Genomic DNA, 18,676 nt, shown 5'->3' with positions numbered 1-18,676 from the left:
TATTTTTAAAACACTTTTTTACTTTATTATTTTTGGTGGATTCTTTTGTTTTCTTTTTAGGAAATAATAAATTCTTATTTTTATTTCTAAACAACTTGGAAATTGCATGACCCTTCAAAACAAAACAAAAAAAAACTTGGAAATTGCATGCAAAACGCACTAGGCATATGTAATTTTCAACCTTACTTCCATTTTAACCGCATTCAAGTTCGCCTCGTCACATAACAAATTTCACATATTTTTTTGACAAAATAACAAACTTCACACATAGAAGAACATCAACAAAAAATGTATACTGTGATCCGAACAATTCTGAGATTGAACACCCTTCCCACCACCGTCTTTCTTCATTCCAACACCTGGAAACAAAACTATTAACCCAACAATCTGAAAGAAACTCGAAGAATCTGAAGAAAAAAAAATCCAAAAAAACCAAATGTACTCGTTCAGGCAACGTATCATCACTTGGTTGATCCTAATCATGATAATATTATACATCCTTTACTCTTCCAATCTTCTTTTATTAACCACTGAAAAGCGAGATTGTTCCACCAACGTTCGTTTAGATGCAGCCGCAGATGAAAAGCTTGAGATGATTAGTACTGGAAATATATCCAAAACTACATCATCTATAATTGAAAAAGAAGTTTCAAACGAGAAAAAAATGAAACAGGACAGAACAACAAAGGAGGAAGAAGAACAGGAGCAAGATGAAGATGAAGAAGAGTTGTCTATTGATGATTTATCTCAAAGACAAGACACAGAGATCAAACACATTGTTTTTGGGATAGCAGCTTCATCAAATTTGTGGAACATAAGAAAGGAATACATTAAGGTATGGTGGAAACCTAATGAAACAAGAGGGGTGGTGTGGATGGATCAAAAAGTGAAGACGCGTGATGATGAAGACTTACCAGACATTCAAATTTCGGGGGACACTAGTAGATTTAAGTATACAAATCGTCAGGGACAGAGATCTGCTTTAAGGATTTCAAGGATTGTGACAGAGACATTGAAACTTGGGTTGGAGGATGTGAGATGGTTCATGATGGGAGATGATGATACTGTGTTTATGATTGATAATGTGGTTAGAGTTCTTTCAAAATATGATCATACTCAATTTTATTATGTTGGAAGCTCCTCTGAGAGTCATGTTCAGAACATACATTTCTCTTATGCTATGGCTTATGGTGGTGGAGGATTTGCTATAAGCTACCCTTTGGCTAAGGAGCTTGCAAAGATGCAGGATCGTTGTATTCAACGTTACCCTGCTTTGTATGGTAGTGATGATAGAATGCAAGCTTGCATGGCTGAGCTAGGTGTTCCATTAACCAAAGAATCAGGGTTTCACCAGGTAGTTAACACTAATAATAAGTTAATTTATCACTATTAACACTCCTAAACTATACATCAATTGGGTAGGGATTTGATCAGTTTCATATAAATGAATTGAGAAATCTATTGGTATAGTATTGTTTAAGATGTACAGAGTAAACAAACATTTTTATAAAAATTGCTAGTTTTTTACAATAGATTATTGAACAAATCTTGAATAAATCCATGTTACATTTTTTTAATGCATCGCTCTCTTAGAAATGCTGCCATAGTTACAGTTAGGCCTTGTTCTTTATTTTTTAAAATGGAGAAAATGTCTAGTGGTATACTAATATCAATTACTAGGAATGGTCGGTGACTTTGATTCTCAATTTAATGAAGGAATTGAAATTTTCCTATGTATACCTTTCTTTTCTATGCAGTATGATGTGTATGGGGACCTATTAGGCCTTCTAGGAGCACATCCTGTTGCCCCACTAGTGTCATTGCACCACCTTGATGTAGTGCAACCGATATTTCCAAAGATGAACAGAGTACAATCACTACAGCACTTAATGAAATCTGTGAAGCAAGATTCAGGTAGCATAATGCAACAATCAATTTGCTATGACAAAAAAAGATACTGGTCCATCTCAGTTTCATGGGGCTATGTTGTTCAAGTTCTTAGGGGAGTGTTGTCCCCTAGAGAGTTAGAGATGCCAACAAGAACCTTTCTTAATTGGTATAGAAGAGCTGATTACACTGCTTATGCATTCAACACAAGGCCTGTAACCAAACACCCTTGTCAGAAAGCTTTCCTTTTCTATATGAACAGAACTCGATATGATCCTGCTAAGAAGCAAATTATTGGTACTTATGCACGTTACAAATCTAAACCTCCTGATTGCCGGTGGAAAATGGACTCACCAGAGGATATCGATAACATTGTAGTTTCAAAAAGACGAGATCCTCTTCGCTGGCAAAGGGTAAGGATACTTTGAAACTGAAATTACTATGCATTTGAAGCACTGACTGACACACACACACAGATACTAGGCACACCGACACTAATGTTAACATCAATAATAATTTGAGAAAATTGAATGTAATCACATGTATGAGTGTCGAGCACCGATACAAATCAGACATCGCACAAAGTATATTGAGATATCAACTAACCTCGTTCATTTCTTTTCATTCCATTACTAATTTATCAATATTTAACATTAATCATTTTAGTGACTAAATTATAAACTTGTTTTGCAGTCACCAAGGAGGGATTGCTGTAGAGTTCAACCGTCACGTCACTCACGTAAGGGATCAACTTTGTACATATCGGTTGGCAACTGCCGAAAGGGAGAGGTTAGCGAATTGATCCTTAAAGGTGGAAGTTCAGCTTCCAAATTCCTATGACATAGTTTTTTAATCTAATTTCTTAGCTGTTTTGCATGGGAAAAAGTCCACAGAACACAAATTGAACTTGAACAATTCTCATTGTTCATATTATCACAAGCTACAGTTCTATGTAATTGTAAACACAAAAGTGGAGACTAAATTGCATAGTTTGTTAATCAAATTTCATAGCTGTATTTGCATGAGAAAAATTCCACAGAACACAAACTGAAGCTGAACAATATCATTGTTCATAATGTCACAAGCTACAATTGTAAAGTCAACAAATGAGACTGTATTGCAAGTTTTTGTAATGCATTCTATGTGAGAAATTCATTATTCTTCTCCAATGAAATGAAAGTTTTCATAGTTTCATTTTAACAAAGCACAAATTCATATGAAATTTCTATTCTATGTCATCTAATGAGTGTCCAAAAAGAGAATTGGCACAAAAAAACTTCAATCCTTTTTACCAAAGGAAATGGTTCTTCAATTAGGCGAACTCGATGGAGGCAAGTACATTTCATCCTCACCTGAAAGATCTTGATGAATTGAAGGCATAGGTGACGATGCAGCAACAGCGAGTATGGTAAGATCAAATCGAGCATGATCGTCTGAAACCGGTGTATCCATCTGTCGTATAGTTGTTATCCTACCATCCTTGATCTCCACATCCACTGTTTTCAAAATATCACAAGATTTCATCAACAAATTGAAATTAATCAAAAGATCATTAGATCATAAAGATTTTATCAAATAACACCCGAGTAACATTAAGATTCAATTACACTTAATCTTTTTTTAATTAAAATAACACCTAATCTTTATGATCACAACTCTGAATTAAACTTCAACTTTCGTTTTTCTATCTTTATGATCACAAATCTGAATTTAATTACACTTAAACTTCAACTTTAGTTTTATATCTTTATAATCACAAATCCGAAATTAAGAACGGTAATACAAAATTATGAATGTTGCTAATTATATTCAATTCCTAAGAAAAGTTAGTGATATTAAGATTTAAATAATCTTATAATCTTGCATATTATTAATCTTCAACTTTGGTTATTGCTAATCAGAAACTATGAACACAAGAATGTCGCTGATCAGAAATCATAAAGAACAAGATCATGATAAGATTAAGAGATAAACGAAAGCGCGTGAAGAAACGGTACCTGGAAAAGAGAACCACCAGAGAATGAAGAGACAAAGGAACACAAGCAAGGGAATAGCGTGAATCATCTTATTCACCGTCGGTGATCGTGACCGGGAAACGTCTCTTCTTGCGGCAGTGCGGTGATAAACTGGAAGTGTGTCGAGTGAATCATCGTCGGCGTTTCTTCTCCGTTTTGTGTTCGGCGGTTGCTCTGTGACGATGTTGATGGCTCCGTGATCGTCGCCGGAGAATCGCGAGTTTGAGATTGAAGATCGTTGCTGCATTGTGAAGAAAAGAGAGAGTGATTGAAGAAGAAGAAGAAGAAGAAGAAGATGAAGTTACGGTGTGATTCAGAGGAAAATTTGTTCGGAGATGGAAGCTTGCGATTTGTGTTTTGGTTTGGTTCGTTAGGATCTGTAACAGAATTTGGCGGGAATGTGAAGTGTATGCTCGTGACACGCACGTGCTTTATAGTCTTCACTCTTCCACAAGAATGTTCGATTATTTATATACTTGTGAAAATTGATTTGAATTTTGTCGGAAAAAAAAAAATCTAATTGGATTAATTAATTTTGTAAAATTAATGTAACTAATTTCTAAAAGTTATTTGGAAAATAATTTTGTAATACAAAAATTAATTTGTACAATAAAGTTTAAACATAAATTGCTTTTTTTTTGAGAGAAATAAATTGCTTATTTAGTTCAAAAATATGTAGTTTGTATAGCGTTTTTTTTTTAAATTAGGTTTTAAATTAACTCCTTTCGTAAAATTATTTAGTGTTTTTTTTCCATAACAAAAATTAGGTTGGAATTTTTTTTGTTCAAAACACTTGAGAAGCTTAGTTAAAGTAAAAAATTATTAAAAGACAAAAATAAAAAAAATAATACTCTATATAAAGAATCAAACGTTTAATTAAACCTAATGTATTTCTTTATCGTAAGCATGTTCAAATTCTGACAACTTACTTAAGAGTCGTGGATCGAACTCCTTTCAATAATATTTTTCCGTAAACAAGTCTTTCATTAAACCCCTCTCATCACTTTTTTAAAGGGTCAAAGTCTTTTACCACTTGAATCAATTCATTGTTGATTGTCTGTTAATCTTTTAAAATAATTTGATGATTAAATTTTGAAGCAGAATAATTTCCTCCTTTCAGCTTTCACAAGCAATCATTACTAGAGAGCTGCCCTAAAATAGTGTACAATATTCATGCAAATCATTTATTGCATACATTCATAATAGAATTAAAAATGGTGAATAACAAACTAGAGGAAATTAAGATGAAGCAAATAAATGTTCTATTATATATTATATAACTACTGCTATAAATTTTGACCAATGGGTAGAAGGCAAAACAATTGTCCTTGTGAGCTTAGCTCAGTTGGTATGGACAATGCATAATATATGCAAGGTTCAGGGTTCAAACCCCGGCCACCACCAAAAAAAGAAGGCAAAACAATTAAAGAAAGAAATGTAAGGGATAACTACATTTGAAATGCACATTTTGTCTCCTATGAAACAAAATTTAATAACTCGGTCAAATATGAACAGACAAAAAAATGTAACTCCCTATAGTTTACTTATTCATGACACAATTTTCACTCCAGAGAAGATGGTGGGGTTGTAGAACTTTGTCCAACACATGAGCTCCAGAACCTTTTGTTTCATTAGCATGAGATTTTGTTTTATTTAGAGCTTCGAGTTCTGCGACAATTTGACTTATATCAGGCCTAAGAGGAGCTTCCTTTTGAACACATAATGCAGCAATGTCAACAACTTTCTGTAAACCTCTCTTATTATATTTACCTTTAGCAATGGGTCAAAATTTCTTTGAATGTGTTCCTATCTTTAAATACAGGTTTTGCCTGCAAAACAATATTCACAAGTATCAATAAAGAAATATTTTGTCAATAGAGGCAAGTATGTACATGAATTTGCAGCCTTGAAAATAGATATTTGGTATATGCACTTTATGTGTAACATCTCTTACACATTATTAACTTTCAATCAATATTTTAAAATCTGAACTAAACCAAAAAAGACCAACATTGACTTACCCATAAAACAAGATTTTGTTCATCAGGTCTTGTTTCATCAAAAGCTCTTCTACCACTGATGAGCTCCAAAAGAACAACTCCAAAGCTGTAAATATTTGATTTGAATGATAAAGTACCTTTTTTTTACATAATATGGATCACAATATACAATTGTGCCATAAATCGTTTTTGAAACATAATTTGGGCCTACTTTAGCATACCCAAAATCAGGTAAGTTTACATCATATCCATCGCCCAACAAAATATTTGAGCTTTTTAGGTCACAGTATATCATAGGAAGATTCATTTTAACATGTAGATACTCCACACCCTTTGCTATTTCAGTTGCTATTTTCATTCTTGTATCCCAATCAAGAATTCTAATATGTTTACCTTGCCGATGACCTAGTGTAATCAGCGAGAGGAAACGAGATCAGAATGGAGCAAAAAGTATATATCAATTTTCGGGTAAAAATGTTTCTAAACTTTGATTCTACAAAGAAAAAAAAAGAGTATGTGATGATAATTAGGATGATATATATACCTAACAAATGATCTTCCAAAGATCTCAAATTCATTTACTCATAAACTAATAGCTTGTGGTCATTCTCACAACAATATCCAATCAATTGGACAATATTTTTGTGGCAGTCATTACTCAATGTCTCCACTTCAGTAGTAAATTCCCGGATTCCTTGTTCTCTGTTTGAGCCACGTCGCTTTATAGCTACGACTTAACCAATATTATAAACATAATTAGCAAATGTTAATAACTTAGAATTATCACCACAAATCAAAATTTAAAAAAGGCAAACTACTAAACCTTCAAGTCATGGTTTAACGACTTATTTAAACTGCTCAAACCAGAATAAAAATGTTATTGAATCAGTTTACTGTTTAATCAATTGAACTGTGGTTCGATTCTTCAAATATTGCATAAATGTGCGTGCAATACATTGACAAAAGCAAGATCACATTCAAAGCAATAACTAAAATGTTTGATTTCAAGATATTTTATTTTACAAACCTGATTTGTTGGAACCAATTTTCCTCTGTAAACCTTGCCAAAACCTCCTTGACCCACATGGTTCCTACTCTTGAAATTATCTATTGCGACACTAAGTTCATCAAAACAGAATTTCTGTATCGCCTCATTTCTTACATTTAAAGTCACAATTTCCGTAGTAAGTTCATCAATTCTAGAAGTAGATGTAAAATCCTTTGGATTCAACTTTTTCCTTTTCCTTTTCCTTTCCTGTAAAACACAATAAAATAAACATGAAAATGACGCGAAATGAAAAACGGTTCGTGTAACACCCTAAACCCCACATATCATTTTCTAACAAAAATATAATAATTATTAAAACATGTAAGGGTGTCCCCACATCTTTATCAATTCAAAAGTATTTTATTTAAATGAAAAAAAAACGTCGCAGAGGAATAGTTTTCAAAAACTTCCTATGGTGGTAACATAATGTAACAAATTATTATTACATTCAAAACTAAATCATTAGATTATAGTCATTACCAATAATCCCTTCAATAGATTATATTTACCAAGAATAATTCAACAAAACTTATCCATTCATCACACATGTTCTAAATTGAAATCGCAACCAATATCAAAGACATTCACATAGATATATTGAAAACAATATCTTTAAAATAAACCTACTATTAAAAATAATTCTATAAAAAAAATGCCCGTGCATTGCACGGACTAGTTCATGTAAAATAATTTATAGTATGGTAAAAGAGAATCGACATATACATAGATATATTTTGTAGGAAAAGACATTGTATACACATGGAAACCAAAACTTTATAGCATTCACAAAATTCCCATTGAAGCACAATTGTTAAGCCACTTAATTCACAAATTTAACATGAAAATATCACAATTCAGAAATAAGAACATACACAAAAATCACAGCAACAAAGTAGAGCACAAATTTAACATGAATTCATTAAAAGAACATGAAAACAAGGAAGAAAAACACAAACCCTTCATTACTCATATGTTCATACAACCCGTATGTGAATAGAGACTCCCCTTACCTCTAGTTTTGCGAAATTGATGATTTACTATGGTTGAATATCGCTCTTCTCTCTTTGCCTCTTTTCTCTGTAACCTTAGTTTTTCTTTTGCCGCTTCGGTTTTCTGTTTCTCGGCAACCATTTTTCTCTTATTCTCTTCTCTATTTATAAGCTCTAATTGAGTTTGTAACCAATCTTTTCATAGGACATTTTACCTTGCACCCTACAATTATACCTTCACCCATACAATTTATTAAAAAATCCAATTTTACCCCTTTTGCCAAAATTTCCATATTCCTAGTTCACCCCCACATAGCATTTAAACACTTTTTTTTTTTTGGAAAACTTTAATATACATTTCTGGTTAGCTATTTAAGTTCGGAAAACTCATATTGACATTTTCGATTTTTTTTTTATCAAAAGCAAAAAAACCTACCTAATCACTCCCATCTAATCTTGGCCGATTCTCACCCAAATCTTAGAAAAAGGTTTCATGTGCCACCATCAATTCTCTTGATTTTTTGTATTTGTTTCAAAAGAATCAAAGATTTGGGTGTTAAGATAGTAAATCCAGATTATGAGTAATCCAACGAAAACCATGGCATGAATCAAATAATTAGGTAGTTTTTTGTTATTTTTCAGATTTTGGGTTTGGCATGCTTCTCGATCCTTCTTGCAATTCCCAATTCACTTATCTCCTCTTTTAATTTGATTGTATTTATTTTAATTAAATTTACTTTTAATCCAACAATGTGCAGAGAAGGGTTGCAAGAATTGATGCATGTTAAAGAAAAAATCAAATCGAACGTTTTGAGTAAAGAAGGGTTCTTACTGTTTGCTATGCGAAAAGGTGGGGGTGAACACTTGTGCGTTTTCCGGAAAAAAGGTGGGGTGTGATTGGGTTTTATTTTATATAAAGGGTAAATTTGGTACTTTAAGTTAATTGTTGGGGTGAAGGTATAAATGTAGGGGTGTAGGGTATAACTTCCCTTTTCATATTACTATTTGTACCTCTAGGTTTTGTTACTACTCTTCTTGTAACTAAACCACCTTGCTATTCACACATCCCTCTGCTTAAATCATTAAAATACTACTCAGCTCACTACCTACACTTCTTTTCTACCCAATTTTACTAATCTATCTCCGTTCACACTCTACTTTTTTATTCTCTCTTAAAACTCGATTTTCTTCGTAAAGATTATTTTCTCTCACTCTTTAACCGAATAACCAATCCATCTACTTTCTCCTTACCTATTCTTCCAATAAATACAAATATTTAAATCAATACTACCTAAAAACCAATACTAATAATAACAGTAATACTAATATTATCTAATAATAATATTAATAAACTAATATTAAAAATTGGGGTGTTACAGTTCCCACCAAAATCAATCAAGAAACTAATTAAGCTTAAGAAAGATTTTTTTTATTAAAAGAAACGTTGACCCACTTCAATAAACGCAGGGACGGATGCACATGCAAAGTTATGTAGGCTTGTGCATGCACTAACTTTGTAGAATTTTGTTTTTTAGGTGGTAGTAATTAGTAATATATAGTAGTAGTTGAAATATTGACCAAATGGCCAACACAAACCACGTAACACTTTTATCTTGGCCCACACATATACATACACCTTGGCACCAGAGCACACCCAAAATCGTTTTTGAAACATATTCTTGGCCTACTTTAGCATACCAAAAATCAGATAACTTTACAACATATCCATCGCCTAACAAAATATTTGAGCTTTTTAGGTCACAGTATATCATAGGAGGATTCATTTTAACATGTAGATACTCCACACCCTTTGCTATTTTAGTCGCAATTTTCATTCGTGTATCCCAATCAAGAATTCTAATATGTTTACCTTGTCGATGACCTAGTGTAATCAGCGAGAGGAAACGAGGTCAGAATGGCACAAAAATTATATATCGATTCTAGGGTAAAAATGTTTCTAAACTTTGATTCTACAAAGAAAAGAAAAAGAGTACGTGATGATAATTAGGAGGATATATATACCTAACAAATGATCTTTCAAAGATCCCAAATTCATGTACTCATAAACTAACAGCTTGTGCTCATTCTCACAACAATATCCAATCAATTGGACAATATTTTTGTGGCAGGCATTACTCAATGTCTCCACTTCAGTGGTAAATTTCCGGGTTCCTTGTTCACTATTTGAGCCACGTCGCTTTATAGCTACGACCTAAGCAATATTATAAACATAATTAGCAAATGTTAATAACTTAGAATTATCACCACAAATCAAAATTTAAAAAAGGCAAACTACAAAACCTTCAAGTCATGGTTCAACAACTTATTTAAACTGTTCAAACCAGAATAAAAATGTTATTGAATCGGTTTACGATTTAATCAATTGAACTGCTGTTCGATTCTTCAAATATTGCATAAATGTGCAATACATTGACAAAAGCAAGATCACATTAAAGCAATAACTAAAATGTTTGATTTCAATATATTTTATTTTACAAACCTAATTTGTTTGAACCAATTTCCCTCAGTAAACCTTGCCAAAACCTCCTTGACCCACAATGTTCCTACTCTTGAAATTATCTGTTGCGACACTAAGTTAATCAAAACAGAATTTCCGTATCGCCTCATTTCCTAAATTTAAAGTCACAATTTCCGTAGTAAGTTCATCAATTCTAGAAGTAGATGCAGAATCCTTTGGATTCAACTTTTTCCTTTTCCTTTTCGTTTCCTGTAAAACATAATAAACAAACAAGAAAATGACGCGAAATGTAAAACGGTTCCTGTAACACCCTAAACCTCACATATTATTTTCTAACAAAAACAAAATAATTATTAAAACATGTAAGGGTGTCCCCACATCTTTATCAATTCAAAAGTATTTTATTTAAATGAAAAGAAAAAAAAACGTCGCAGGGGAATAGTTTTCAAAAACTTCAAGAACACGTCTCATCACAGTTTTAACATCAAAACTGAATTCAATATAATTCTAAAAAATAGTCTAGAATAAAATAAATCCCCAATCCCTAGTGTCACAGATCAGAGCATCGACTCGACAAAGACTCCCAAAAGCGATAAGTTAACGAGTATGCTCCAAAGTCATCCTCAGAGACTCGCTACTACTAAGATCTTTTGCCTGCAAATCTACACCACAAGGGCATATGTGCCCAACCCGCAACTAGAGGGTGAAAATATATTCAACATAAGAATCGCATAATCATAATGAATAGAAACAAGGCTTAAAAAGCAACAGCATCATCAATCATATATTCCTATATAAATTATTCACATCATTTAATTATCATCTTTCATCATTTAATAAACACAAACATATCACCATCTTTAAATAAACTCATATATATATATATATATATATATATATATATATATATATATATATATATATATGTTACATCGTCAAATATACTACATCTTCAAATATACTTGAAATGAATGCAATGTCCCTAACTCGATTATATATGCATGTGGCACCAAATCTATCATCATCGTCAAATATTTTGGACATCAGAGGAATGTTACTAATTTTGTCCACACCATCGTCAAATACAACATCGACAAATATGACTGACCATGAATGCATGAACACCAAGTAATGACTCAACAATGCATATTTTTATATGACTCGACAAATACACCTCTTTAAATAGCATCATCGTTAAATATCACATCTTTATATAACACATCTTTAAATCACACATCTTCAAATAACACATCTTTATATAACACATCTTTAAATCACACATCTTTATATAACACATCATCAAATGACACATCAATTACATCATTAAACTAGAACATCGACCCGTGCATCGCACGGGTCTGATGAGTCAGAATAATTTGATATACAATAAAACAACATATGTTGGAATGTAATTTAAGAAGTCATAATACAGAACCAAAATCAAATCTGCACAATATAATTGATGTAAAGTCAAGAATTTATATATTGATCTCATAATGCTAATTTGATGTACATAAGTTCACGTGTATACTATAACAACTCATATAAATAAGTAATCACTTTAGCCAATTATAAGTAGTCAATACAGAACACATAGGAGCATAAGATGGATTAAACGTATAGCTTGATCTCATAATATTGTCATGTACAAATTTTCCTGATATAGAACACCTAGGAACATAAGATGGAGTAAAACGTATAACTTGATCTCATAATGTTGTACTGTACATATTTTCCCGTATAGCAGCAATAATCATATAGAAATATCTATTAAATTCAGCAAACGTAAACAGTCAATATGTACTCACTAGCCAAGATATATGATATAAACATTATGTTTCCTGTTTAATAAGAGTGATATATTACGACTCCAAATTAAAATATCATGATGTTTGTATCAATTGCGAAAACTAATAAAAATATAAACACCGACATAAACATACAAATTACTTGACGACATCAAATGAAAATCTATTGAGAGGGTTACCTGGAGCGCCAAGCACTCGTCGTTGTATGTGTAAGATTTCATCGATTAAATTTTCAAGGGTACTTTTTCACTTATCAACAAAAACACAACTTAAAAAATAAACCTCTTTGTTAATTTATACAACCGCTATATCAGCAAAACTAAGAAAGATTTCAAGAGCTTCGCATTACACGATCCTCAAATTAACCATAACACCAATGCATGTGGCATAAATCAGAGAATGCACGACAAATTAGTATGAGATGCTATAACAAGTATTTCTTTAAATTACAGTGAACATAAACATAACAATGTCATTGTTAAAAAATTTACGATTTCTAAATCAGATAATGCACATCAAATTAGTATGTGCTTCTATAACAACTACTTCACTAAATTACGGTGAACAGAAACATAACAATGCCATTACCTTAATACATGTGGCATATCTAGAATATTAATTTTGGACCATTAGCTTCCACACGTCGTGATTTGCCTTATGTTTAAAATATACAAAACATATATTGCTGATAAATGATACTTATAAAATGATCTCAAATATTTATATATAAATTTGATTGCGAGATAGTAATTTACAAAATGAAATATATCACATTTATATTAAATAAATTGTTCTCAAACCTACTCATATAGGCATCAAAGACAGCTAAATTGTAGACTGGATTGTATCTTATATTTTATGTAACAAAAACAAAAGTTTTGTATCTGAAAGTCTCTTATATAAACCGTTGATGTAAACCAAGCAATATACATGAATAATTAGTTTTGATTTTTTGTTTTTTTATAGTATCATCAGGTGTGCATACGGTAATGTCGTACACCCTCCGGTCAATATTATAAGCAAAAATCAATATTTTAGATTCATTCATTAAATGATGTATGTGGTGTATAATAAAGACCATATATATCATTAATTGAATGAATCTAAAATATTGATTTTTGCTTAGAACAGTGACCGGAAGGTGTATATAATATATATTATGGTCAGCTAATCATCTTAATTATATATTAGTGTGATTATAAAAAAATAAAATTTAGTAGTCTATAAAACAAAGAGAAATAAGTCGTAGTTATTTTTTTAAAACTCAATATCGAGTACAAGATATTATCTGTTGATTGAACTCAATGTATTAATACAAGAAACTTAACAATTAGTCATTGTATTAACTTATACTTTAGAGTTGATTTATTTTTATTTCCAAAACTTTCATAAAATTTTGTTTGAAATTTTTTTGTTCAAAACACTCGAGAAGCTTAGTTAAAGTAAAAAATTAATAAAAGACAAAAATAAAAAAAATAATACTCTATATAAAGAATCAAACGTTTAATTAAACATAATGTATTTCTTTGTCGTAAGCATGTTCAAATTCTGACAACTTACTTAAGAGTCGTGGATCGAACTCCTTTCAATAATATTTTTCCGTAAACAAGTCTTTCATTAAACCCCTCTCATCACTTTTTTAAGGAGTCAAAGTCTTTTACCACTTGAATCAATTCATTGTTGATTGTCTCTTAATCTTTTAAAATAATTTGATGATTAAATTGTGAAGCAGAATGATTTCCTCCTTTCAGCTTTCACAAGCAATCATCACTAGAGAGCTGCCCTAAAATAGTGTACAATAGTCATCATTTATTGCATACATTCATAAGAATTAAAAATGATGAATAACGAACTATAGAAAATTAAGATGAAGCAAATAAATGTTCTATTATATATTATATAACTACTGCTATAAATTCTGACCAGTGGGTAGAAGGCAAAACAATTGTCCTTGTGAGCTTAGCTCAGTTGGTATAGGCAATGCAATATATGCAAGGTTTAGGGTTCAAACCCCAGCCACCACCAAAAAAAGAATGCAAAACAATTAAAGAAATAAACGTAAGGGATAACTACATTTGAAATGCACAATTTGTCTCCTATGAAACAAAATTTAAAAACTTGGTCAAATATGAACAGACAAAAAGACCAACATTGACTTACCCATAAAACAAGATTTTGTTCATCGTCAGGTCTTGTTTCATCAAAAGCTCTTCTACCACTGATGAGCTCCAGAAGAACAACTCCAAAGTTGTAAATATCTGATTTGAATGACAAAGTACCGTTTTTTTTTTTACATAATATGGATCACAATATACAATTGTGCCATAAATCGTTTTTGAAACATAATTTGGGCCTACTTTCGCATACCCAAAATCAGGTAAGTTTACATCATATCCATCGCCCAACAAAATATTTGAGCTTTTTAGGTCACAGTGTATCATAGGTGGATTCATTTTAACATGTAGATACTCCACACCCTTTGCTATTTCAGTTGCTATTTTCATTCTTGTATCCCAATCAAGAATTCTAATATGTTTACCTTGCCGATGACCTAGTGTAATCAGCGAGAGGAAACGAAATCAGAATGGAGCAAAAAGTCTATATCATGTGTAGGGTCAAAATGTTCCTAAACTTTGATCCTACAAAGAAAAAAAAAAAGAGTATGTGATGATAATTAGGATGATATATATATATATATATATATATATATATATATATATATATATATATATATATATACCTAACAAATGATCTTCCAAAGATCCCAAATTCATGTACTCATAAACTAACAGCTTGTGCTCATTCTCACAACAATATCCAATCAATTGGACAATATTTTTGTGGCAGGCATTACTCAATGTCTCCACTTCAGTGGTAAATTCCCGGGTTCCTTGTTCACTGTTTAAGCCACGTCGCTTTATAGCTACGACCTAAGCAATATTATAAACATAATTAGCAAATGTTAATAACTTAGAATTATCACCAAAAATCAAAATTTAAAAAAGGCAAACTACTAAACCTTCAAGTCATGGTTCAACGACTTATTTAAACTGTTCAAACCATAATAAAAATGTCATTGAATCGGTTTACAGTTTAATCAACTGAACTGTGGTTCGAATATTCAAATATTGCATAAATGTGCAATACATTGACAAAAGCAAGATCACATTCAAAGCAATAACTAAAATGTTTGATTTCAATATATTTTATTTTACAAACCTGATTTGTTGGAACCAATTTTCCTCTGTAAACCTTGCCAAAACCTCCTTGACCCACAATGTTCCTACTCTTGTAATTATCTGTTGCGACAATAAGTTCATCAAAACAGAATTTATGTATCGCCTCATTTCTTAAATTTGAAGTCACAATTTCCATAGTAAGTTCATCAATTCTAGAAGTAGATGCAGAATCCTTTGGATTCAACTTTTTCGTTTTCCTTTTCCTTTCCTGTAAAACATAATAAAACAAACAAGAAAATGACGCGAAATGAAAAACGGTTCCTGTAACACCCTAAACCCCACATATTATTTTCTAACAAAAATATAATAACTATTAAAACATGTAATGGTGTCCCCACATCTTTATCAATCAAAAAGTATTTTATTTAAATGTAAAGAAAAAAAAAACGTCGCAGGGAATAGTTTTCAAAAATTTCAAGAACACATCTCATCATAGTTTTAACATCAAAACTGAATTCAATATAATTCTAAAAAATAGTCTAGAATAAAATAAATCCCCAATCCCTAGTGTCATAGATCAAAGCATCAACTCGATAAAGACTCCCAAAAGCGGTAAGTTAACGAGTATGCTCCAAAGTAATCCTCAGAGACTCGCTACTACTAAGATCTTCTGCCTGCAAATCTACACCACAAGGGTGTAGGTGCCCAACCTACAACTAGAGGGTGTAAATATATTCGACATAAGAATCGCATAATCATAATGAATAGAAACAAGGCATAAAAAGCAAAAGCATCACCAATCATATATTCGTATATAAATTATTCACATCATTTAATTATCATCTTTCATCATTTAATAAACACAAACATGTCACCATCTTTAAATAAACTCATCTACAAATATAAATGTGTGTGTGTGTGTGTGTGTGTCTATATATATATATATATATATATATATATATATATATATATATATATATATATATATATTTACATCGTTAAATATACTACATTTTCAAATATACTTGAAAATGAATGCAATGTCCCTAACTCGATTATATATGCATGTGGCACCAAACCTATCATCATCGTCAAATATTTTGAACATCAGAGGTATGTTATTGATTTTGTCCACACCATCGTCAAATATGACTGACCATGAATGCGTGAACACCAAGTAATGACTCAACAATGCATATTTTTATATGACTCGACAAATACACCTCTTTAAATAGCATCATCGTCAAATATCACATCTTTATATAACACATCTTTAAATCACACATCTTCAAATAACACATCTGTATATAATACATCTTTAAATCACACATCTTTATATAACACATCATCAAATGACACTTCAATTACATCATTAAACTAGAACGTCGACCCGTGCATCGCACGGGTCTGATGAGCCAGAATAATTTGATATACAATAAAACGAAATATGTTGGAATGTAATTTAAGAAGTCATAATACATAACCAAAATCAAATATGCACAATATAATTGATATAAAGTCAAGAATTTATATATTGATCTCATAATGCTAATTTGATGTACATAAGTTCACGTGTATACTATAACAACTCATGTAAATAAGTAATCACTTTAGCCAATTATAAGTAGTCGATACAAAACACACAAGAGTATAAGATGGATTAAACGTATAACTTGATCTCATAATGTTGTACTGTACTTATTTTCCCGTATAGCCAACATTAATCATATAGAAATATCTATTAAATTCAGCAAACATAAATAGTCAATATATACTCAGTAGTCAAGATATATGATATAAACATGTTGCTTCCTATTTAATAAGGGTGATAAAATACGACTCCGAATTAAAATACCATGATGTTTGTATCAATTGCGAAAACTTATAAAAATATAAACACCGACATAAACATACAAATTACTTGACGACATCAAATGAACATCTATTGAGAGGGTTACCTGGAGCGCCAAGCACTCGTCGTTGTATGTGTAAGATGTCATCGATTAAATTTTCAAGGGTACTTTTCCACTTATCAACAAAAACACAACTTAAGAAATAAACCTCTTTGTTAATTTGTACAACCGCTATATCAGCAAAACTAAGAATGATTTCAAGAGTTTTGCATTACCCGATGCTCAAATTAACCATAACACCAATACATGTGGCATAAATCAGAGAATGCACAACAAATTAGTATGTTATACTATAGCAACTATTTCTCTAAATTACGGTGAACATAAACATAACAATATCATTGTTAAAAAATTTACAATTTCTAAATCAGATATTGCACATCAAATTAGTATGTGCTTATATAACAACTACTTCTCTAAATTACGATGAACAGAAACATAACAATGTCATTACCTTAATACATGTGGCATATCTAGAATATTAATTTTGGACCATTAGGTTTCACACGCCGTGATTTGCCTTATGTTTAAAACATACAAAGCATATATAGCTGATAAAGGATACTTATAAAATAATCTCAAACATTTATATATAAATTTGATTGCGAGATAGTCATTTACAAAATAGAATATATCACATTTATATTAAATAAATTGTTCTCAAACCAACTCATATAGCCATCAAAGACAACCAAATTGTAGACTGAGTTGTATCCTATTTTTTATGTAACAAAAACAAAAACTTTGTATCTGAAAGTCAACCGTTGATATAAACCAAGCATTATACATAAATAACTAGTTCTGATTTTTTGTTTTTTTTATAGTATCATCAGGTGTGCATACGGTAATGTCGTACACCCTCCGGCCAATATTATAAGCAAAGATCAACATTTTAGATTCATTCATTAAATGATGTATGTGGTTTATAATAAAGACCATATATATCATTAATTGAATGAATCTAAAATGTTGATTTTTGATTATAATAGTGACCGAAGGGTGTATATAGTATATATTATGGTCAGCTAATTATCCTAATTATATATTAGTGTGATTATAAAAAGATAAAATTTATTAGTCTATAAAACAAAGAGAAATAAGTCGTAGCTATTTTTTTTGAAAGAAGTCCTAGCTATTTTTTTAAAACTCAATATCAAGTACAAGATATTATATGCTGATTGAACTCAATGTATTTAATACAAAAAACTTAACAATTAGTCATTGTATTAACTTATACTTTAGAGTTGATTTATTTTTATTTCCAAAACTTTCATAAAATTTTGTTTGAATTTTAAAATTTGAGTTTTCAAAAAAAATAATGTTGCAACTTAGTATGAATTTTGAGTTGATTTATTTCG

General features: G+C 31.0%; 2 protein-coding genes and 2 pseudogenes across 2 annotated transcripts; 1 reads left to right on the top strand and 3 right to left on the bottom strand.

The window, feature by feature from the left end:
• The first annotated feature begins 224 nt into the window (after positions 1–224).
• On the top strand, positions 225–3,081 carry LOC146930517 (uncharacterized). Its single transcript, XM_085702025.1, has 3 exons — positions 225–1,354; positions 1,758–2,300; positions 2,581–3,081. The coding sequence occupies exons 1-3, from the start codon at positions 437–439 to the stop codon at positions 2,725–2,727; spliced, it is 1,608 nt and encodes a 535-aa protein (XP_085558151.1). The 5' UTR covers positions 225–436; the 3' UTR covers positions 2,728–3,081.
• Positions 3,064–4,250, bottom strand: LOC146930516 (uncharacterized). The gene is made up of 2 exons (XM_085702026.1): positions 3,885–4,250; positions 3,064–3,383 (listed from the first exon to the last, which is right to left on the bottom strand). Exons 1-2 carry the CDS (start codon positions 4,147–4,149, stop codon positions 3,196–3,198), a joined length of 453 nt encoding a protein of 150 aa, XP_085558152.1. The 5' UTR covers positions 4,150–4,250; the 3' UTR covers positions 3,064–3,195.
• Positions 4,251–5,442: 1,192 nt separating this feature from the next.
• Positions 5,443–12,447, bottom strand: LOC146930515 (putative serine/threonine-protein kinase PBL23; annotated as a pseudogene).
• A 1,848-nt stretch (positions 12,448–14,295) lies between these two features.
• On the bottom strand, positions 14,296–17,405 carry LOC146930514 (putative serine/threonine-protein kinase PBL6; annotated as a pseudogene).
• Positions 17,406–18,676: the final 1,271 nt, after the last annotated feature.

This window comes from Medicago sativa, chromosome 4 (genome assembly GCF_051527215.1).
Source record: "Medicago sativa cultivar Bolivia chromosome 4, Bolivia_mono, whole genome shotgun sequence".
NCBI lineage: Eukaryota > Viridiplantae > Streptophyta > Magnoliopsida > Fabales > Fabaceae > Medicago > Medicago sativa.
The sequence above is the reverse complement of the archived record's forward strand: the minus strand, read 5'-3'. Positions and strand labels throughout refer to the sequence as shown.

Excerpts from the sequence above, each read along its gene's own strand:
- LOC146930517 (XM_085702025.1), top strand. The coding sequence starts at position 437 with ATGTACTCGTTCAGGCAACGTATCATCACTTGGTTGATCCTAATCATG. Across the intron at positions 1,355-1,757 it reads AAGAATCAGGGTTTCACCAG|TATGATGTGTATGGGGACCT; the intron begins GTAGTTAACACT and ends TTTTCTATGCAG. Across the intron at positions 2,301-2,580 it reads ATCCTCTTCGCTGGCAAAGG|TCACCAAGGAGGGATTGCTG; the intron begins GTAAGGATACTT and ends CTTGTTTTGCAG.
- LOC146930516 (XM_085702026.1), bottom strand. The coding sequence starts at position 4,149 with ATGCAGCAACGATCTTCAATCTCAAACTCGCGATTCTCCGGCGACGAT. Across the intron at positions 3,384-3,884 it reads CTGGTGGTTCTCTTTTCCAG|TGGATGTGGAGATCAAGGAT; the intron begins GTACCGTTTCTT and ends TTTTGAAAACAG.